The 22,934-nt window shown below is 40.5% G+C and overlaps 1 protein-coding gene across 1 annotated transcript in view; it reads left to right on the plus strand.

Annotated features, from left to right (window-relative positions):
- Window positions 1-22,934, plus strand: part of MYO3B (myosin IIIB) — a 636,303-nt gene that overhangs the window by 54,468 nt on the left and 558,901 nt on the right. Inside the window, exon 7 of the mRNA XM_036744020.1 lies at window positions 20,646-20,791. Coding sequence (XP_036599915.1) covers window positions 20,646-20,791 — 146 coding nt within the window. The remainder of the gene's footprint in view (window positions 1-20,645; window positions 20,792-22,934) is intronic.

The following is a 22,934-nucleotide window of genomic DNA, read 5'->3' on the forward strand; positions in this document are numbered from 1 at the left end:
CCTCCTTATTTCAGATGCTCTATCAATTTAGGTTAGGCTAGGACCACATAGCATTTCTTTGGGTTGTTGTCTCATACTGTTGACTTAAATAGACCTTGTAACCTTTTAAAACCCTCAATTTTTTTTTTCATATGGACTGCTGCCTAGCTGCAACTTGCCTATCTTGTACTTGTGAAATTGCCATTTTGAGCCCCACAGTAAGACTTTTAAATTTCATCTTATTACACTAAACCCAAGCCTAATCTGTTAAGATCAATGTATCATGCTGGCTATTCCTCCAAGCTTTATGCCTTCAGCAGATTTGATAAACATGACATCTATATCCTTATTTGAGCCATTGAATAAAATATTAAACAACACAGGGCCAACCACCACTCTTCAGGGTGCTCCATTAGAGACTTTCTTTTAACTTGACATTGAACCATCAATGACTATTCTTTTGGTCCAGCCATTTAATCTACCTACCTGTACTAATGTATAGCCCACATCTCTTCATCTTTTCCATGTGAATAATCTGAGAGAATGTCATATGTTTTGTTCAAATTTAAGTATAGCCATAGGATCTTAGATCTAGAGCTGAAAGAGACCTCAGAGGCCATCTAATCCAACCCTCATTTTACAGAATAGGCAACCTCTGAGACCCAGAGATCTTAAGTGACTTTCCTAAAGTCATTCCACCAGGTCTGGTAATTCACAGAGGGAACCCAACACATGCACCACACCCAGTTCCATTCTCTTTAAAAAAAAAAGTGACTTATTCAGCTGTAATATCTGCCAGGTTTTTGGCATCTGAAAATATAGTTCATTTGGGCCTGATAACTTGGACTTATCAAGGATGAGTAGGCATTTTTTTGCTATGTCTTATTTGCTATGTCAGTATCAAAGCAATATTAGCCATATGTGTTTTGCCCTTATTTGATCCCCTCCTTTCCTTAATGTAGCTAAAAATTCTGTTTTTTGATCTTACCTTTCATCATTGGCATCAGTCCATTATGAGCATTAGTACTCCTGACACCAATTTTAAAGGACTGTATCCTGCTATTGAATCTATACTATCTGTCCTTCTATTTTATGCATATTAATTCTTAAATGTAAGTCAGTTGATGAGTTCCCCGTGTGTCCATATTGTTCTCTTGAGATAACTCTCTCTTTTCAGAATTGTTTTTCTCTGGGACTTCAGAATTTTATTTTTGCAAATTTCATATCTCTCCTGGACTGACATCCAATATAGAATTTTAATACACGGAATCTTATTTATCCTTTCTCTGAACCCTTTGAAATCTGCTCTGAGAATATTTGTGTGTGTTAGACTATCCCTGGTTTTCTTCTTTATCACAAATTTTAAGATGGATTGGTCATTCTCCCACACACCTAAGTTCCAATCATTTCTACCCCAACAAGTTTTACCTTGTTGGTAAGAATTAGGTCCAGGATATCAGTTCCACTTATTAATTCATCTACTTTTTGAGGCATGAAATTATCATTAAGTCAAGTAAAGAAATGATAAACTGCTCTATTTTGGGTAAAGAGAGAGTAAGCTCCTGCAGATATCTGGATAATTGAAGTGCCTTTTCACTAATATATCATGTCTCAATTCCAAGCTTGTGATCTCTTTCCCAAACTTCTCACCTATTTCCTCTTTCTGTCCAGATAGTCTTGTAGTACACTCAACTGACAATATCCCTTCTCTTTCTGCCTCTTTATTTCTACATCCAGATGTTCTATATAATTTTTCATTCCTCTGGTTCCTGATTTTCCTCAAATGAATATATCTTCTTAATGCACAACGCTATTCCGACCCTCCTTTTTTAAACCTATCTTACTAAAGAAAAATAATAATCAGGTAAATTTTTTCAGAGTCATATTCTAGTCATGGGTCTATGTATATCTCTGTATAGATTCCCTAAACCTTAGGTTTTATTTTTGATTCCTTTTTTGGAGTTTTGTCTTTGATAAATTTTATGTATTTCTAATGTTATTCTTCCTTGAATTAATTATTGATTGCTCTTCCTTGCTCTGGATGCTCTTTGGTCACACCGGTTAGTGAGGAGGATGACTGGGGAATGGGCAACCAAGAGATAGGGAAAGTTAGAGGATAGCCAATTTGCTCCTTGGCTATTTAAAATGAATGAATGAATAAAAAAAAATCTATTAAGTGCTCAAGCACATGAGACAAGTGCCCTTCCTTATTTCATCTTCTTAAATATCATTGCCACTTTCTCATATACTACACTGAACAGTGAGGTGGTAGAGTCCAAATATTCCATTATTGTAACAAACGAAAATCACTCTAGAAACATCTGGATATCTCTTTCATTTCATATGTATTTGTCATAAAAAAAGTCTTAGGGGTGTCTGGCCAAGGTCAACCGTTGTCAACTTTAGGGTTCCTTTGCTAAGATCTATCTTATTTCCATCTCAATTTCTTTTTATTGTTTTGTGACACGATATTCTTTGCAATCTTCTATCCTACTTTTCTATATGTTTTAAAAATGAGTCTATGCTCTAAACTAGTATAGCCCTTGGTTTCCCTGCTTCACTCTGCTTGGCAGGAAGATTGAGTATCTAGCATCTTTTGGTCTCTTTGTTGTAGCAACAGTCTTATAATTCGGAAATTACTGTGATTCCAGCTCACAATATGGTAAGATGAAATCTCTAGATAACCCCATCTTCTCCATCTTCACTATTTCAGAGAGGACGTCTAGTTGAGTGTCTTAGGGAGATATCATTGGTTCTAATCCTGGCTCTGCAATTAATTTGTGGCATGATCTTGGGCAGTTACTTTAGCTTACCTTAAGGGATAGAGCGTGTGGCTTAAGTCTAGTTCAGGGCAGCCTGAACAAAGAACTCTTGACATTCAGAAGTCAGAGAGATGGCACTGGAACTCAGAAAGCATTTAAAAACACATAGCATGGTGGCATAATGTTAACATAAAGCGGCACCCACTTTGGGTAGGTATGCTTCACCCCTAGGCTAGTGGAGCTCTAGGAAACCATATCTACCCAAAGTGATCCCTGCCTGCTTTGTTTTAAGCTGGTATTGTGCAACCATTCTGTGTGTGTTTTTAATTTGAACCTTGTTTTGTTTAAGGAAAAAGGAGTAAGCTTTGTGTTATGATCCTGGGAAAAAGGCTTATAGACTTCACATTTTAATTTAGGGCTCTTTCTGGGTTTCATAAGAGCAATACATTTTTAATTACTTCAGACACTTTCTTGCTGCACAAAGCCTATCCTTAATTTTGGTTCCATGAAATGATTTAAAAAATGTATAAATTTCAATCCCTCCTGATCTATTTAGGCTGGGCCTCTTGCCTTGTTCCAACCTCTTTCCCCATTCCCTTAACCCTCCTCACAAAAGAACTATGACTTCCTACTTGAAAGATGCCATAGTTCTTACTCGGAAAACCTTCCTTTGCTAATGCAGAATATTACTTTGTAAAACATGTTGGAATCCACAAAAACCTAAAAACATCTTTGTATCTAGCATTGGGATGTTTCCAGTTGCTGTCAGATTGTGAGGAAAACTCTATTCTGTAAATCTGTATAATTTTCCTCAATAATAGTTTTGTGAATTCTGTTGCATGAATTTTCTGAGGAATATTAAGAGTCAGATTTCTTCTCAACCATCCAGTTCCTCTTATTTATCAGTGTGTCACCTGCATTTTGGGCCTTTGAGGTCAGCCAAGGACTAAGGGCTTTGGGTCTATTTGCTTTACAGAGCTTTTCGGCTTTTATCTAGCTGAATTTAGCTCTTTAGAAGAACAGCACTTTGCCTGTGTACTTGAGCAAAATTTCCATCTCAACCTGAGGCTGTAATTTGGGATTGCACAATTGACTTTAGGAAGGTGAGAAATCAGAAAGAACACAAACAAACCTATTTGGTTTTGACTATAACTCAAAAAAAATCTTGGATTTAGAACTTCTGAACATCTTATAAAAAGTGACAGAAAATTGTTAATACCAAATATATTAACTGTCACTATCTCTTTATCACGCCAGCAATGTCAGAATTCCAGTAATGTCCTCGCAGATTACGTTGAGCTGAGCCACACTTTAAGAGCCTACCCTAGAATCTTTCCTTGCAAACAAAGCCAGCCTGAGCCAGGCAGCAGCCCCTGATGCCCTTACCCTTTCCACTGGGATTCATGGCATGAAGGACAAAACAGCCAGAATGCATCTATTTTCCTTGATTGGATTGCCCAGGGCAACTGAAGTCTCAAGACCAGGCCTTGCTACCTCATATTGTCTCTTCCTCCTGTCCTCCTGATATGGTTTGGTGTTGCTGGGAACCTCAAATATCAGGGCACAGGGTGGCATCCCATCTGGAAGGAATTCATGCACTCAAACCATCTTCCAATCAAGGGGTAATTTATTGTGAAGCTAATAGGAGTGGGCAGGATTCCTAATGAACCTGCAATTTAGTGGGGGTGAGACTGATGCTTATGTGGAAAAGGACAGTGAAAGGATCACAAACAGTGGAAGGAGTATCAAGTAGGCTAATTAGGTGATCTAGATGGGATTAAAGAGTTGTATGTATATGTAAGTAGTTGGGGTGGGCCAAGAGCTACAGTGAAAGACCCATCTAGTAAACTAATTAGGTGATCTAGATGGGCCAGTTGCCTTGGGAGGAGCCTGGGCTGCTGAAATGTGGGGGAAAATTCAGGCACTGGGTTGCTATCAAAGACGTGGTCTTTTAATTTTAGGCGTCCAGGTGCCATCACTCATCACTCCCATAGGTATAAAAGCCTTTATCATGGGTCTCTGGGTTGGGAAACCCATTGTGCTCTGCACTCATGGGACATCCCCTTGACGTGGCAGATTGGCTATTCTGTTATCTCAGTTAAAGACACTTTATTCCTCAACTGCTGGCTTTGATTTATTTCAGGACTTGACATTAAACAAAGTAAGTGTTCAGGGGATGGGGGTGGGGGAAGCAGGAAAGAAATTAAATATCAATCGCCTTTTTTAAAAAAGAAAGTTGTTTTCCATGGCCACACATAACACATTCTTCCAAGGTAGAAGGTGCTGTTTTAATAGTACTTGTAAATTGTAAGGTACTTAATTACTTTGATAGCATTTGTTAAAAACTTCATGATAAAAGTAAAATTCACTTCAGTATTTTCTCCTCCTCCTTAGGTTAGATAGAAGCTTTAACAAATGCACTGAATTAATTATCATTCTGAGGAAATCTAGGTTCTCTGAATGCCAGGGTTCAGATGTTGGCAAGTTTTATCAGCCCTTTTCCTTCAGCTCAACACAGATGGTATTTACTGATAGTGAAAGTCCTTGAGATGGGGGGACTTGGTTCTCTCATAGCTGCACAGGGTGGAAATTTCAACTGGCCCAAAGACTCACCTTATCCTTCATCTTCATTTAGTTTTAAGAGTAGTTTGAGGCAGAAGGGTCTGGAGGAGGACTTACTGTAGCTCCCTGAGCCCTGTCCTTCCCACAAGGAGGGGGCTCAGTTCATCTTTCTTGTATTTACTGGGCATTCTCAAAAATTAATTGTGCATGGGAATCCTGGTGCTTCAGGCCATGAAGCTACAGCTGAGGCACTCTAGTCCAACTACTGGAAGAGCCAACAATAATAATAATAATAATAATAAACAATAACAAATAATAATTAATAACAGTAAGAGATTATAATAGAAGGCATTTGTATGGTAACTTAAGGTTTGCAAAGTACTCTAAATATGATAGATTAAATGATCTTCAAAACAACCTTATGAAGTAGGTGCTATATAATCCATTTTACTGATGAGGATACTGAGTCAGAGAGGGATCTAGTGACTTGCCCAGGGTCCTACAAGTGCCTGAAGTGGAATTTGAACTCTGGCCTTCCTGACTCCTAATCCAGGGCTCTACAGACTTTACCCCCTAATTGCCCACCATAGAGAAATTCTTTATTCTAGGCCTAGTTTCAAAATTGCATCCCTCAGTATTTGAACAATGTGCCATTGGTATGTTGGGTTACTGTATGGATGGTAGACCTTAAACTGGAAGTTACTTTGGAAGTTGAATTGACAATTTTATAAGTGAGAAAACTGATGTCCAAAGAAATAAAATGATTTGCTTTAGGCCACATAGATAGTAAGTGGCAGGCAGGATTTGAATCCAGGCAACTGCCTCTATGTGTGCCACTTGACTTAGACCAGACCTGTTTTAATTGGTATAAGGAACTCCCAGGGTGGTAGTTCCCTTTGTCAATGCAGAGCAGTAACTGCTCTACATCTTTTATCTTAGGGAATTGCCAGGGCCACTGAGAGGGTAAGTGACTTGCCCTGGGTCACACAGCCTCATATGTGTGAAAGTCAGAACTTAAAGCCAGATCTATCTGACTTCAAGGCTGGCTTTCTAACCACTGAGCATGCTGACATTTCACTTACTACAAAATAAATAACTGCATCCCATGGAAAATGCTATTTCCTGTCATTTCCTGTCATCCTGTGATTTTTAAGATATGATATTAAAATATATCTTTCATTTTGCACCTTCACACGCATACACAATATTGCAGGCTTTTGTCAATCTTGGGTACTCCTGTCCCAACTACATCATTCAGTCAGTCAAGGAGCCTCCATTTAGTACATCCTATATGCTAGGCACTGTGCTATGTCTGGCAGCAGTTTATTCTAATTGCATTTAAAGTAGCCAGAAGAAATAGTGCCTAGCACAGTCCTTGGCACATAGTAGGCTCTCAATAAATGTTTATTGATGACCAAATAAATGGTATCAAGTGTGCCGGCCTTGCAAACCCAATCTTATCACAGCCACACTATACACTTTAAGAGCTATTTATTTAATCAGCATTTTCCATGAGGGGTGGGGGTGGGGGGACACACGGATAAGCTCAATCTGGAGGTGAATATAGTAAGGCCCAGAGAAGTTAGATAACTTATAAAAATCACCCAGCAAATGAATGGAAAAGTCTAAATTAAACCTTGCAGCTCAGGGAATTTCTTGATCAAGCAGAGTCCCTGGTGTCTCTTCAATAGAAGAGCTGCTGACAGCTGGTTTTTCCCTGTCATTGCACTGAACTGCGTGACTCCTGGAGCCAAGGAAAATGTAGGCAGTTGGTAATGGCAACAACAAAATCTATTGATGATCTAAATAAATACTAAATCTCTTAAAGCAAGAGAGGAATGCAGGGAGGGCAAAAGGCGGAGTCTGATTTGGTGTCCTGGCCATTGTCCTTCCCAGTGAAGCCATCCTGGAGGGGAGTGGGTGGGGGGAGGTGGTCCAGTAAGGGATGAGGTTAGTGGAAGAATTGCTAGGTACTTATCTCTCCTAGGGGAAGGGTAGCTAAAGGACAAACTGAACTGCTTTCTCCTGGCCTCCTAATTCTGAGACTCAGTGCTCATCAAATGCATTAACTCCCAACCTTTTCAACTGGAAATTAGCTGGACTGAATTGTAAAGGAGTCTTGTTATCTCTCTGGAGAGCAGAATGAGTGCCTCTTTCACTTCTAAAAGGAAAAGGCTATCTGGGTTTAGGTGATTCAGGCTCTGCCTGATGTAGGCCATAGAACCAATATTTGGGAGATTATTTGGCCTGGGGGAAAAAGAGCTAGGTTTCTGATAGCTTCCAGATGCATTTGTCCACTGATTATTTATTAAGTGCCTACTGTTTGTAGTGCACTATGCTAGAAGACTGATCCCCCACCCCCACCTTTAAGGGCATAAATTAATGGGGGAGATAAAACATACTTGGAATATAATGAAGGCATAAGAGAAATGTGGAAGATTCCTACCCCATAGCCTAAGGGACCTCATTCCTACACAGGATTCCTACTGTGCACGCAGATCATTGAGTCCTGGGGGAGAGGAAAAAATAGGTTTTGCTTGAACTCTCTTGCTCATTATCCCTACCCCAGCACCAAAGAAAATCTCTTCACCAAGGCTCATGGATTGTGCCTATGTTTTCCCCCAAAAGGATTAACAGGGTACTTTTTAGAAAGGGAGTCAGTCTATAAAGTAATAAATATTAGGTATAGCATAGTTATTTATTTCTTTTATCATAATGAAAGACTCCTAAGCATATATTAACAAATTCTTAAAAGGTGAAATAATAATTCACTGCTTCTATCATACTGTCTCAGGAGATGAAGATTCTCTGAAGACTTGTAGGGGTGCTGAACCTTGGGGCTCACAATGCCCTTGGAGCTCTGCTGTCTGAACACCCACACATACAAAGTCCCTATCTTCTGGCCATCCAGGAATGGCTTAGGTTTTTTTATTCCTTTCATCTGTGTCCTCCTCTTGGCAGTGGCCTTCTTCTCCAGAAGAGCCTAGTTGTAGGAAGCACCTCCCTCGAGGAGAGCGGCCTTGATCCAAGCCCTCTGGGCTTCTTGATTCATGAGGCTGAAAATGTCCATCTCTCAAGATGACTGTTCAGTGACCTGTGCTCAGGAAAAGAAGCTCAAAGCAGAAGAGGCACCCAGGAACTTGAGGTCCTATGTTGAACCCCATTGCCATGTGCTAGCTGGGGGCTACAATGGGGCTGCTAGGGAGGAAAGGGTAGAGGGAGCAGAATCATCTCTTTCCCCTTTCTGGAATTCCAAGGGACACCTGGTTGGATGTGATCCAAAAGAACAGCCGAATGAAAGAGAGAGAGAGAGAGACAGAGATAGACAGACAGAGAGAGACAGAGAGACAGAGAGAGCTTTTGGGCAGGTCTTAAGCTGTACTGAGGGAGTGGCTCCTCCTGGCATTTTTACTAATTTTCTTCAGCATGGCCTCTAGGAGTGGGACCCTTGAGGACCAGTAGCCACTAGGTCATGAATGTCCTTTAGCAAGAGGCCAGAGCACATGCTCATCCCCATGCAAACCCCGTGGAATGGCTCCTCTGGTACACTTCTATGAAATCAGATTATCCCTTTGAGTGAAGAAATGGGTAGTAGCAACATCAGTCTGGGATCTTTGGTAAACAGATAGCCCTGGGACTTATAGCCTTAGTTTTATGATTCTTCCCAAAGTAACACTTGACTTTCAGCCTAGAGAAGCCACTGCTTTGTCTTCAAGTCAGCAATCTTGATATGGTCTGTTCACCAGTATCAAGAAAGGCAGCATGGTGTAGTGTTGAATTTGGGAGTCAGGAGATATGGTCTGCACTGGCTCCATGATCAAGTCACTGACATCTCTGAGTCTCATTTTACCCATCTGCAAAACAGGCATAATAATGACGTACATCTGGCAGGATTAAGCGAGTCCATGTATGTAAATTACTTTGCAAGCCTGAAAGCACTATATAAATGTTAGCTATTAGTAGTATTTCTTGCTCTGCTCTTGAAGCTCCTTTTCCTTAGAGGAGTTATTAGCTCAGCTCAGCCTGGCTTCTACTCAACAGATGTTCAGATATTTTATGGATAACTGGGGAGGAGAAGCAAATCTCCTCATTTCTCAACCTGCATGGTATAGTGAAAAAGTACACAGCCCTGGAAATCTGGAGGTCTAGAATCTAGGCCTGAATTTACTGTGTGATTTAAGAGAAATGGCCTTACCTCTCTGGGTTTTTGTTTCTCATTTATTTTTTTAATTAAATTATTCATTCATTCATTCATTTATTTATTTAATATTTTTAGTCTTCAGCATTGATTTTCACAAGAGTTTGAATTACAAATTTTCTCCCCATTTCTACCCTCCCCCCCACTCCAAGATGGCATACATTCTGATTGCCTCATTCCCCAGTCCGCCCTCCTTTCTGTCACCCTACTCCCCCCCATCCCCTTTGCCCTTACTTTCTTGTAGGGAAAGATAGATTTCTATGCCCCATTGCCAGTATAGCTTATTTCCTAGTTGCATGCAAAAACTTTTTTTTGAACATCTGCTTTTAAAACTTTGAGTTCCAAATTCTCTCCCCTCTTCATCCCCACCCACCCTCCTGTTTCAACAATCAGCCTAGCAGCTGTTGTGGGGGTGAAAAACCAACACAAGCCCAACAACAAGAACACTGCCAGCACACTGCAAAAGCCCAGATTCTTTTGATTTGCTTTACTAAGGAAAGCAACGTTAAGGGATTGACAGGTTCACTTTAATCCAGCATACAGACATCATTCAGTTAGTTCAGGGGAAAAAGCCAGCACCCTGAACTTCAGAGCAAAATACAAACAAATTACAGACATCAACAGACAGACCAAATACAATTTATAGTTACCAACATCTAAGTTTAGCCCAGGAGCTCATAACAAGGGCTGGCCCAGAGTCACACGTGCCACCACTGCTGTGGGTAAGAGCTCCAAAAATGAAAAAGCCAACCCCTGGTTTTATATCTCACCTAAGTCACAAAGAGGCAACTTAAACCCACGTGGTCTAAAAGCCTCTGATGTCCCAAACATGTCACTCAAACCCATGTATAAACTAGGCCTTCCCCTGAGGCAAGGAGGCCACCAAGGACTCCCAATCTAATCAAGGAAACAAAGGCCAAACTCTTCAAGGGCACTTGGTTGAACTGAGTGCTAAGAGCCCATTTTGTTCACCAACACAGGATCTTTTTCAGGAGGCGATCTGTGGATTCTTTCAATTTCTATTTTGCCCCATGGCTCTAGAATATCAGGGCAGTTCTCCTTGATAATTTCTTGAAAGATGATATCTAGACTCTTTTTTTGATCATGACTTTCAGGTAGTCCAATAATTTTTAATTTATCTCTCCTAGATCTATTCTCCAGGTCAGTGGTTTTTCCAATGAGATATTTCACATTGTCTTCCATTTTTTCATTCCTTTGGTACTGTTTTATAATATCTTGATTTCTCATAAAAGTCACTAGCTTCCACTTGCTCCAATCTAATTTTTAAGGTAGTATTTTCCTCAGTGGTCTTTTGGACCTCCTTTTCCATTTGGCTAATTCTGCCTTTCAAGGCATTCTTCTCCTCATTGGCTTTTTGGAGCTCTTTTGCCATTTGAATTAGTCTATTTTTTAAGGTGTTGTTTTCTTCAGTATTTTTTTGGGTCTCCCTTAGCCAGTCATTGACTTGTTTTTCATGGTTTTCTCGAATCACTCTCATTTCTCTTCCTAATTTTTCCTCTACTTCTCTAACTTGCTTTTCCAAATCCTTTTTGAGCTCTTCCATGGCCTGAGACCAGTTCATGTTTTTCGTGGCCAAACCACGAACTCCTTTCACTCCATTCTAGCAGTTTTTCCCACTAAACTTCTCTGTTGTCTTCGGTGTTTGTGGGTTGAGAAGTCTGGTAACTGCCACAGCTCACTAATTCAGGGCGCTAGTGCCTGTTCCACCCGGCTCCTGGTCTGGTTGGTCCAGGCTCCGCTCAAGTTGGGCTCTGCTCTGTTCTGCTCCCAGCGCGGTGCAATAGACCTTACCCAGCGACCATCCAGGCTGTCCTGGGCTGGAGCCCTGTTTCCCTCTGCTATTTTGTGGGTTCTGCAGTTCTAGAATTTGTTCAGAGCCATTTTTTATAGGTGTTTGGAGGGTCCTGGGGGAGAGTCCTAGGCAAGTCCCTGCTTTCTAGCTACCATCTTGGCTCCACCCCTTGTTTGCTTATTTATAAAGTGAATAAGTGGGATTGGATTATCTCCAAATTTCTTCTAGTATACTGAAAATAAACATTTCTTTCTATTTCCACAGCAAACCCATGCCTATACATGAAAACCTTCTTTATTTGAGATAATTAATAGTCGTAGAATATTAGATCCAGAATAACCCTTAAACTCATAACAGTTTGTGTGACTTATATGGCATTTATCTCGTGCCACCTTCTGGGTTTATTATTTATTTGTGTACATATTTTACCTCCTCTACTAATCCATTGGACAGCTAGGCAGTGTCATAATGTACAGAAAGCCAGGCCTGGAGGCAGGAAGAGCTGAAGAGCTGAGTTCAAATCAGGCCTCAGGCACTTACTAGCTGTGTGACCCTGGGCAAGTCACTTTACCCTGTTTGCCTCAGTTTCCTCATCTATTAAATGAGCTGGAGAAGGAAATGTGGAAACTGATCCAGTATCTTTGCCAAGAAAGCCCCAAATGGAGTACGTTGCGGCTGAAATGATTGAACAACAACTAATCCGCCAATCAACAAGCATTTAAGTGTAAAAAAAAATTTTAACAATAAAAAAAAATCAGTTCTGAATTCTAGCCCTCATCCCAGCCCCTCCCCCACCCATTGAGAAAGCAAGTAATATAAAACACGTTATACATTCCATAATCATTTATTAAGAGCCTACTGTGTGTGCTAGGCACTGTGCTGAAGGATACAAAAGATAGTGAAAGATTCCCTCCCCTCTAGGAGCTTAAGTTCTATCAAGGTGAGACATCATGTACATGCTTCAGTATATATAGATTAAGTATAAAAGAAATGCCAAATGGCCTTGTGGGGGGAGGGGACAGTGAGGGAAGGCACTAGTAGCCAGGAGGACCAGGAAAGACTGAGTCTTAAAGGGAGGCAATGACTCCAAGAGACAGAGGTAAGGAGGAGAGTCTTCCAGGTAAGGGAGCCAGCCATTGCAAAGGTATGCAGGTTGCAGATGGTATGATAGAATATGTGAGGAATGATAAGTAGGCCAGTATGGTTAGACCAGAGAGTGGGTGGAGGGGAGTAACCCGTAGGAAGAGGCCAGGTTGTGAAGCATTTTAAATGGTAAACAGAGAAGTTTATATTCAATCCTGGTGGTAATAAAGAGCTATTGAAATTTATACAATAGAAGGGTTGAGTGGTGAGACCATAGTCAGGAAAATCATCTTGGCACTTTGCTGCTTTCTAGTACTTCTCCTAAGTACCTCGAGAGCAGAAATGATATCTGTCATTAGGATTATGATCTTAGAATTCAAGCTGAAAAAATCCTTTGAAGTCAACTAGTCTCACTATCTTACTTTACAAATTAGAAAACCAAGAGGTAGTGACTTGTCCACAGTCATGCCAGCAGTAAGCTGGAGATCTGGAATTTGAACCTGGTGTCTTCCAAATATAAACTCAGAATTCTTTCTACTATTTCACACTTGTATACCCAGCACCTAACAAAGTGAATTGAACACAGCAAGCGCTTAATAAATATTTGTCGATGGGTGGGTGGATAATGAAAATCTGTTTCTTCTTTGTTTTCATTCATGTCCATTACGCCACCTGTGGATAAGGCATCAACTGCTTCTATGTATTCTTTTGGGAGGTCACTCTTTTCCTAGAGAATGAAGGAATGAAGGCCAATCAGATGTCTCCTAATATCATTGCCAAGGTGCCAATTTTACTTCACCTGGAGACAAGGAGAAAGCTGAGCTAAGGAAAATGATTTTTTTTTTCCTTTTCTTCCTAAGGGAATTATTTCTGGCTTTTCAGGTTGGATTGATAGAGAATCTGATTGAGAAAAGGGATGACCTTCAGGGAGATGCATTCTCTTAACAGGCTCCTTAAAATCTTCTCACTTCTAAGAGCCACATGAATAGAAATTTGCTGTAGGAAAGTACCCTGAAAGGAGAGCAAAAAAAAAAAAAAGGCAGGCTTCTGTTTAGGAAGGCTGTTTTTCTGAGGCAAGATGGCATAGTGAAAGAAGTACTGGAGGCAGATTAGATCCTACCTCTGATATTAGTGGTTTGACCTTAAATAAGGAACTTAATCTCTCTGAGCCCCAGTTCCTTCATCTATAAGATGGGGATAATGCCACCTGTCATCTCTACCTCACAAGGTGGTTTTGATGAGCACAGGAAATGAACTCAGGCAGCGTCCCTTCTACCCAAGGATTTCAAGCAGCTTAGATGAAGTGTGCTGGATGGTATGGAAATCTTCAGTTTGTTTGGATCCACTGACTAAAGAGAGACTATGCTTTGAAGAAACTGTCACCTTCCCTTGGTCCTCGCAGTGAAGACTCAGTAGAGAAGAAATGTGCCTAGGGTTGAGGTGGAGATGGACCCTTTTCTAGATAGAAAGATCCTGTGGTTGAATGAATGAAAGAAAGAAAGAATTAGTGAAAAAAATATTTATTAATATACTTCATTATGACTCTGGCACTGTGCTAAGTGCTAGGGATATAAATACAAAAGGGAGATGGTCCTTGCCCTCAAGGGGCATACATTCTAACACATAGTAAAGTGACGGTTAAGAAAGAGTGTTTTGATTTGGGATAACTATCCGCAGGGATAGCTGAGGTTAAGAAGCAGGGTCCTAGGGCTAAGTGGCTTGACTCTGTCTAGGCACAGCCCCCAGAGGTCTGGTTTGCAAGGCAACGTGGCAATAGCAGTGTGAAAACTGGTCAAGTTAGACCTGCATGTAGTAGGAACTCAAGATATAACTAGTAAGTTTAATTAGACATCAGTTCAGAATATCTGTTGTTTGGCATCATGGATTAATCAACAAGCATTTAATAAGTGTCTGCCTCTTGTGCTAGGTGCTGTGTAAGGTGCTGGAGAGATGAAGACAAAAATAATAGTCCCTATTCTCAAGAGGCTTACTTTCTTTTGGAGAAAACAAATACATGCATGAATGTAACAACCACTAAACCACCAGGAGGCCTTATACCAGATACAGTTCATAGTCTGATGGAGGCAGATTCAGAGACGTTCTGGACCAGCTGGTGGCAATAGCCATTTGTTAAAATTTCAGAGTAAGCATTTACACATCAGAAATGAGCAGACAAATCAGGGCTTAAATTATTGTTTTGTAATCTTCTAGATTTAAGAAAGGGATGGAGGAAATATGAATACAGATTGAACTTAAAAGTATGTCTTAGGTACTTTTTTTCAGAGCTAGTTGTTAAAACATTTACCAGCATTACCCGCCCCCTCCCCCCCCCCCCAGCAGATTGAAAAGGCCCAGGTTCATAGTAATTAATTTTGTTCTTGGAAGTATACTTTTGAAACATACAAATGCCTTCTGATTATGCCTGCAGTTAGAAGAGGTTCCCAGCTCTGCCAAAGGAAAGTTCACTCTCTCCTATGTGGCTCCCAGAGCTGTCCAGCACTCTTGAATGCTATGAGCAAAGAAAAGGTCACAAAGAGATAAAGGGGACAGGGTTAACTCCATCTGTCTATGAGAAAGATCAGTCAGATGAAATCTTTGACAGGAAAAAATTGTTGTCCTGTGCCTTGCTGCTTGCCCCACTAGCTTTTTGCCTGTCACAGTTTCTCTTGTAGGTGTGAATTTGAGGAAAAATTGCTGATACTGCTATCGATGCCCCATGCTGTCAACCTCCTTCCTCTCTTAAAAGGTCTTTTGAAACTCCCACTATGATGAAAATTCTAACCTTCAGTCCTGATAAGCCATTAGTTTCTTTTCTTCCTAAGTTGGAAAGAAAACAATTCCCAGGGTCTTTTGTGACTTAGGCTCCTCTCAAGGCAACCAGTTTAAGCCTTACCAGAAGGACTGTTACATATATATGTACACACACATATATGTGTGTGTGTGTGTATAAAATAAATATATGGTATGTATTTTAGGGATGGAAGGCACTAGCAGTTGGGGCTGGGAAGGGAAGGTCATGAAAGGCTTTCTGTAGAAAGCTTTACTGGTTCATGGGATCATAAGTTCAGTGCTGGAACAGACTTGGCAGTCACCTAGATGCAACTCTCCCTAATTTTATTGATGGGGCAACTGAGGTCCAGAGAGGTTAAGTAACTTCCCCAAGATTACACAGGTAGTGATAGAGCTGGGAGTTGCACCTAAATACTGACCCCAAATCCAGCACCCCGTACCAGGCTGCCTCCCTACAATCAATGGATTGACACTTTTTTTTTTTTACTTTTGAATTGGCAGTCTTGTTGTGTAGACAAAGCCCAAAACATCTGTCTGCAGGGATTGTGCCAATACCAAATCATTGCCATTCACAAATGCTCCCATTCTGCAGATCATGTTCAATTTTTTTTGGTATAATTTTATAAACTTTGTTGTCAAGTTGGGTTGCTCAATAGTTCTTTCTGTCAGGTGAGGGCTATATTTTAGCAAGAGAAGAATTTGGCCAGTTGACAATTCTCAACCTATTAAGCAAGCTGACCTCATCTATTATCTGTAGCCAAATAAGAGTTTTGCACATTCATGAAAACAGAAGAGGAAAAGTAGGATCTCTCTTTTCTTTTCTAGTGCTGTAAGATTATAGGTTTAGAGTGCTAAGGGACAGTGAAGGTCACTGCAGCCACCTCCCTCATTTTAGCATCATAGCACAGGTTCTCATCGCCACATGACTGGATTCTTGTAATAATGTTCTAATAAGTTTTCTTGGCTCCACTCTCTTCCTCCAACTTTATCCATTCTTTAGGCTTAGTCCTGTTGGTAAATAGGACGATAGAGGGTGCCCTTTCTGTAGGATGACTTTACTGAGGCTACCCCCCCCACTTTTAGGGGTTTCTCCAGGGGTGTGCTAGACCCAGCTTCTACTGGTTTAGAAGAACCATTGTTAAATTTTCCATGAAAATATCTACACTTTGGAAATGGACAAAACACTATAAATCAGATCTTGATTTGTTGTCTTGTTGATTGTCTACACTTAATAAAGTAATGGAGAAAATATCAATAATGCAGATAAAACTTAAAAGTGTGTCATATTTACATTTTTATATTTCAAACACCTGGTTGTTAAACATTTACCAGCATATCTCTCTCTCTCTCTCTCTCACTCACTCTCTCACTCTCTCTCTCTCTCTCTCCTTTACATTCACTTTCCTATGTAGACATTGTGTGTCTCCAGCAGAACAGAAGCTTCTTTGGGGACAGAGGTTACTTTCTCCATATTCCAAAGCCTTTTGCAGTGTCTGGCACTCAGTATGTGCCTCATAAATGACTGTTGAATTGAGTTGAACATGAAGCACTTGGATTGGAGGCTAAGCTAGGTTCTTGTCAGAACATATGACCAGGCACATACTTAGGGCAGCAACATAATGTAGTGAAATAATTGATGACAGCACATACTTCATACACCTGTATTTCTCTTCATCCTTACCCCCACCCCCTCCTTCACCTTGATAGTTAACTTTGTTCTTTGGGACAAAGTCCTCATATACATCAACATAATTATTACAGCACCTTTTGTGGTAGCAAAAAATGGGAAACAAAGTAGATGCCCATCAACTGGGGAATGACTAAACAAATTATGATATGTAAATCTAATGGAATATGACTTTGCTATAAGAAATGATGAATGTCACAAATACAGAGAAGCATCAAAAGACTTATATGGACTGACGCAAAGTGAAGTAAGCAGGACTAGGAAAATAATGTACACAGTAACTACTAGAATGTAGATGGAAACAACAACAATAATAACCAAACAACTGAAACTGAATCATGCGAAATTAATTATACAGACCAAACCTGACCTCCAAGAAGAGGCAAGGAAAGGTATTCTTTCCCATCTTGGCTTCTTTACAAAGGTGGGAAACTATGGGTATGAGAATTGCACATAATGTCTGACTCTTTTGATATACCGGTTGCTTTTAAAATTTTGCCTCTTTTTTTTTTTTATTCTGGAGAAGGATATACTAAGAAATGCAACTGGTTATATTGTAAGCATCTTGAGGGTAGGTATTATTTTTGACTCTTTTTGTATCCCCAGTACTTAGCACAGTGCCTGATACATAGTAGATACTTCATGAGTATTTCTTTATTTTGGTTTAAAAACAAAAGATATCAACAAAAATTTATTTCTTAAAAATGTTATACTTTTGGTGTTGGAGATGGAGTAAATGTAACAAGTATAACCTATATTTAGACACAGATTTTGTGGCAGATATCACTGCCTGGAGAAGAATGAAGTCTAATTTGAGAAGAAAGAAAAAAGTCCCAGAATTGCCATATAGGATCACTGCTAGGGAAACTGTAGGGTTCTCAAGAGATGAGGTGAGATGTCCCTGGAGACCAGGGGAAGTAACCTCTCATTCCATCTTGTAGGTGGATGATCATCCAGGATGCCCTCTTTTAACCTTAGGTAAATCCATGTGTGCAAGTAATAATAATTATCACATAAGACCTACAAAGAAGCAGTGCCATAAAGTTTCTAGTGCTAGACTAGAGGTCTCAGGAGACCTCTATTCTAGTCCTGGCTCTAGCTCTAAATAGCTATTTGTCCATGGATAAAATATTCTATCTCTTTGGGCTTTAGTTTCTTTATCGGTCTAACGAGAGATCTCAAGTAAGTGATGTCTAAGGCTCTTTCCAGCTTTAATACTTTGTAATATTTAATATTCTATAAATGCCACTTAAAAATGACAGGATTTGAGTGTGCATAAAACCAGAAAATGGGCTATAGTTGGGCTCTGTACTCTGTACCCTCTCCATTTTCCATGAAAGGTGGCTCTGCTTTCCAAAAATCTCGTTTGCCTGTATTGTAGCAAAGGACACCAGCCAAGGACTGTGCTGTACACCTTTCCTCAGAAGCTCTGACCCATTCAGTCTGAATCTCCTTTCAAAAGCTGGCAGGTCAGTGGTATTAATTGTACAGTGCGTGTCTCTCGCCAGCAACAGGAGCAGAAAGAATCAGAGCTCTGTGCATTTACCAGAGCAGTGTTGTATGCCTCCAGCTACTACTTCCAGCATGTGCCAACATTTTCTTTTTGGCCTGGAAGAAGAATGTTATGCTCCAGGTGGCCCCAGGTCATCCTCAAATAGGTGAGGGAAATGTTTCAGTTCAAACAAAAGTACCCAAAGTACCTCCCTGTCCTCCCTCTCTCCCCCTTCCTTTTGCCCAACACTTATCTTTCCCAAGGCAGCCTGAATACAAGGAGACTTTGCATTTATCTCAGGAAGCTTGTGGGAACAGATCCTCCCCATAATATTTAGTTTTCACTGAGCAATGACAGAGGGACAGCTTGGTGACAGATGGACAGCTAGGTGGCACAGTGGATAGAGTACTGGTCCTGGAGTCAGGAAAACTCATCTTCCTGAGTTCAAATCTGGCCCCAGACACTTATTAGCTATGTCTCCTTCAGCAAGTCACTAACCTTGTTTGCCTCAGTTTCCTCAGCTGTCAGATGAGCTGGAGAAGGAAATGGTGACCTGCTCCAGTATCTCTGCCAAGAAAACCCTGAATAGGCTCACAGAGAAATGGGCATGACTAAAAATGACTGAATACCAGCAGGAGATGACAGAGGACTGAGAATGACAGGTTTGGTGGCATTCTGCCTCTGTAACTTTTAGACCCAATCACAGCGGCAGCTGCTGCTGAAAAGGTAAAGAATGAGGTCAGATAGACATTGATAGGAAGCATCAACATTTGATTGAATTGGAATGGAATCTTTTATGCTGATTCTGTCATAGGTCATAAATCAGAATCAGTATGGCATAATGGAGAGTGTGCAAGACTGGGAGTCAGAAAGACCTGGGTTCAAATTGTCCCTATGACACTTAATTGTATGACTAAAGCTCTCTGAGTCTCAGTTTCCTCATCTATAAAATGGGAATGATAATTCTTGTAACACCTCATAGGGTTGCTGTGGGGCTCAAATGAGATAATGTATGTAATAAAATGCTTTGCAAACCTTTACACTACTGCATAAATGCCAGCTATTATTTTTATTCTCACGAGAAGCAATATGGTACAGAGGAAAGAATACTGGACTTGGCATGAGAAGATCCAGGTTTTAGTCCTGGCTTTCCCCCTTCCGAGGTGGGTGACTTGGAGAAGTGACTTCTATGTGCTTCAGTTTCCTCATCTGTTAATCGGCAGTAATTTTACTTTCATTCCTTGTCTTGCACCGTTACAAGATGCAAGGGAGAATTTTATTTAAAGGATCTTCAAACCACAAATTTTAATTACCAGTGTTAGAGAGAGATCTCTGGGAAACGTCATAGAAATGAGCTATTTCAGCCCCACTTTTCACAGATGAGGGAGCCGAGTCCCAGACTCAAGGTCGTAGAGCCAGCGTTAGCTGTTGGCACTGACTGATCCAGGGTTCTTATCGGACAATTCAGTTACACCAGAAGCTCTGTGAACGATGACAATCATCTTGAAGATCAATTGTTTTTTTATTATTATTGTTGTTTGTTGTTATTAATAGCAGTCTGGACCTGCTGTTTCATTGATAGAGGAAAACCCTGGACTTGGGCAGGGGCAGATGGGCAATTTATCTCTAGACTCGTAGAGGGTTGCTTTGGCACTGAGAGCTTGAGTGACTAGACCATAATGATAACACTAATAATAGCTAACATTTATATAATGCTTATTGCTGTACTAAGCACTTCATAATTATTACTTCATTTCATCCTCACATCAACGCTGGGAGGTAGGTATTCTTATCATGTCCATGTTACAGATGAGGAAACTGAGGCAAATAGGGGTTAAGTGACTTGTCCAGGGTTACCCAGCTAGTAAGTGTTGGAGGCTAGCCTTGAACTCATGTCTTCTTGACCCCAGGCCCAGCCTTCTGTCCGCTTATGGTGCTGCCTCTCTCTGTTCAGTGTTTTGTGAATAGTTACAAGGACACAGACATAATATTTTACAAAGCAACTGCACGGATGTTCTGTGATGACCCTAAGACAGCCAGGTGGTCACATGTTTTGTCTTTTTTTTTTTTAATTCAAGGAACACATCGGGTGGTGGAACAGTCAGTCATCTTTAAATAGAAAAGAATCAGTTTCCTCTTACTTTAGGAATTCTAATTCAGTGAAGCCAGGGTAGCAGAGAGGAGGCTATGATTGACAGAAGACCTCTTATGACATTGAAGGGGGCGTGGCCTCCTGCCTAGTGAAGGTTAATGTCTCACGTCCTGCTTTTGTCTGATAGGTCATTGCTTGCGAACAGCAGTACGACTACTCTTATGATGCTCGATGTGACGTCTGGTCCCTGGGGATCACGGCTATAGAGCTGGGGGATGGAGACCCACCCTTATTTGACATGCATCCTGTGAAAACCCTCTTTAAGATTCCAAGGTACGGCACTAGATGGCTCTCTTGATTCATTAGTTTGTTGTTTGGGGGGAAAAGAGTCTAGTTAGGATGATAAATATTTCATAAACAATTTGCCACTGAATCCTAAGAAAGCGTCGGTGGAAAAATTATTATTTTTTTTAAGAGAGAGGAAAAATGGTCTTGTAAGAGAACCCACAAGGAATCATAACACCTTGTTGAAACAATTGCTTTTAATCCTTTCCTGATTTTCTTGGATGTTGATTTTCTCAGCTCCCCACAGAAGACCACAGCTATAATTCTAGATAAAGGCATTTGTCTTTGTGTCTTTTATTTTTAAATTACATAATCATGAATTTCAATATTATTCAATTTGAATGTTATTTCAGTGTATTGGAGAAAGTATGGCAAAGAATATGTGTGTGTGTCATGGATGTTCCGTCTTTTACCGAGTGAGCCCATAGAAATGTTGTAGAGGGGTTTCTTACTCAGGTATGAGTTGGTTGAGATGGCTTTTGAGATTAGATGGTTCTCCAAGTCTAGCATTCTGTGAGCCTGTGATAACCTTCATTAATGATATCTTACCTTTATGACATTTCAATGAGAGCAGCATCCATGGAGAAGAGTCATCTGTGGTGTGTGTTTAAATGTAAATGTATTTTATACTGTCTTTATTTAATAGAGGGTTTGTACATGAGCCTGGATTGTATAGAAAGTAGGATATTTATTTTATTGCTTATATCTGGTTTTTCTTCTGAATCAGGCCTGCTTCTGGGCAGATCCAGGGTTTTTAGTTACTGGAAAAAACTGGGAATAGAACAATAAAAAGCTGCTATCTGAGGACCCTGTCCTAGGCTGCTTGCTGATTGACATATATTTATGTCTTCCACATTTCATTTACAAAGGAAGCCTGGGGGCTAGCTGATAGCAGTTTAAAGGCTTTAACAATACAAGTGTTTGACCTTTCCCTATCTGCACAATCACATAGTTATCACAGGCTTTCAAAATTTCTCCTGATTGCAATTTGCATTTCTGATTAGGTCTATTTATATGCAGATGAGGCTCCCTTGCCTTCTGCGTCATAATGCTATCTACGTCTTCTACTTCCACTCAACCCAGATGGGAACAGCCACCACTCTCTGGAAATGCTCTGGGCCTAAGCTTTTACACAAACATAGGACTGGTTGTGACATTTAAAGAAGCAAAGGAAACGTGGGGTCACCTAACAGAATGGCAGGTCCCTAAAGCAGACAGGTGCATGCCCTATTTTATTAAAGTTGGGTTCTGAGGCATGGGAGGAGATGTGTGGGGTGTTTGGTGTGGATCACCCTATTTATCTTTTTGGAAGTGACCACAATGTTGGTATAGAGACAGCATAACTTTCCACGGTTCCCCAATGGAATATAAATTCCTTGAGGGTAGAGACTGTTTCCTTTTTTGTCTTTGTAACCTAACAGCACAGTACCTGGCACATAGCAGCCCCTTAAATAGCTTCTTAAATCAATCGATGAACGAACGATTCATTCATTGACTAATTCAATGTATTCAATGACTAATTCAGCAGATGTTACAAGCTGGGCTCCCTTAGACCCTCCCATTGTCTAATAAATAAGCCAAGTCCCTGTCCTCGGTATGTATACCACACAGGGAGAATGAAAAGCTAAGGACCCTCCATCTTATAGGCTTTAACTTTCACAAGGTAGGCTTTCTTAACAACTATCCTTTAATGTAGAAGTTTTTATAAAGGTGATTAAATGTGTACTGAGAGGCAGCTGTGAATATTATTGGATGGTAAACACTAGCTGTATGACCACTGGAAAGTAATTTAACCTCTTCATGTTCCAGGCAATGTTCTAAGACTCTAAGTTACAGAATAACTGCTAAGCTGCATGGGTAGAAAGTTTCCACACTGGTGGACTTCTTACGCCATTGAAATCATAGGTCTAGACACCCCTCCCCCACCCCCAACTATACATGGAGGGTTATGACAAGCATTTTTGTTGTTTGGTCATTTTCAGTTGTGTCTGACTCTTTGTGACCCCATCTGCTGTTTTCTTGGTCAAGTTTTCTTTGCCATTTCCTTCTCCAGTTCATTTTACAGATGAGGAAACTGAGGCAAACAGGGTTAAGTGACTTGCCCAGGGTCACCCAATGAGGAAGTGTCTGA

This window comes from Trichosurus vulpecula, chromosome 2, assembly GCF_011100635.1.
Source record: "Trichosurus vulpecula isolate mTriVul1 chromosome 2, mTriVul1.pri, whole genome shotgun sequence".
In the NCBI taxonomy this organism is placed as follows: Eukaryota; Metazoa; Chordata; class Mammalia; order Diprotodontia; family Phalangeridae; genus Trichosurus; species Trichosurus vulpecula.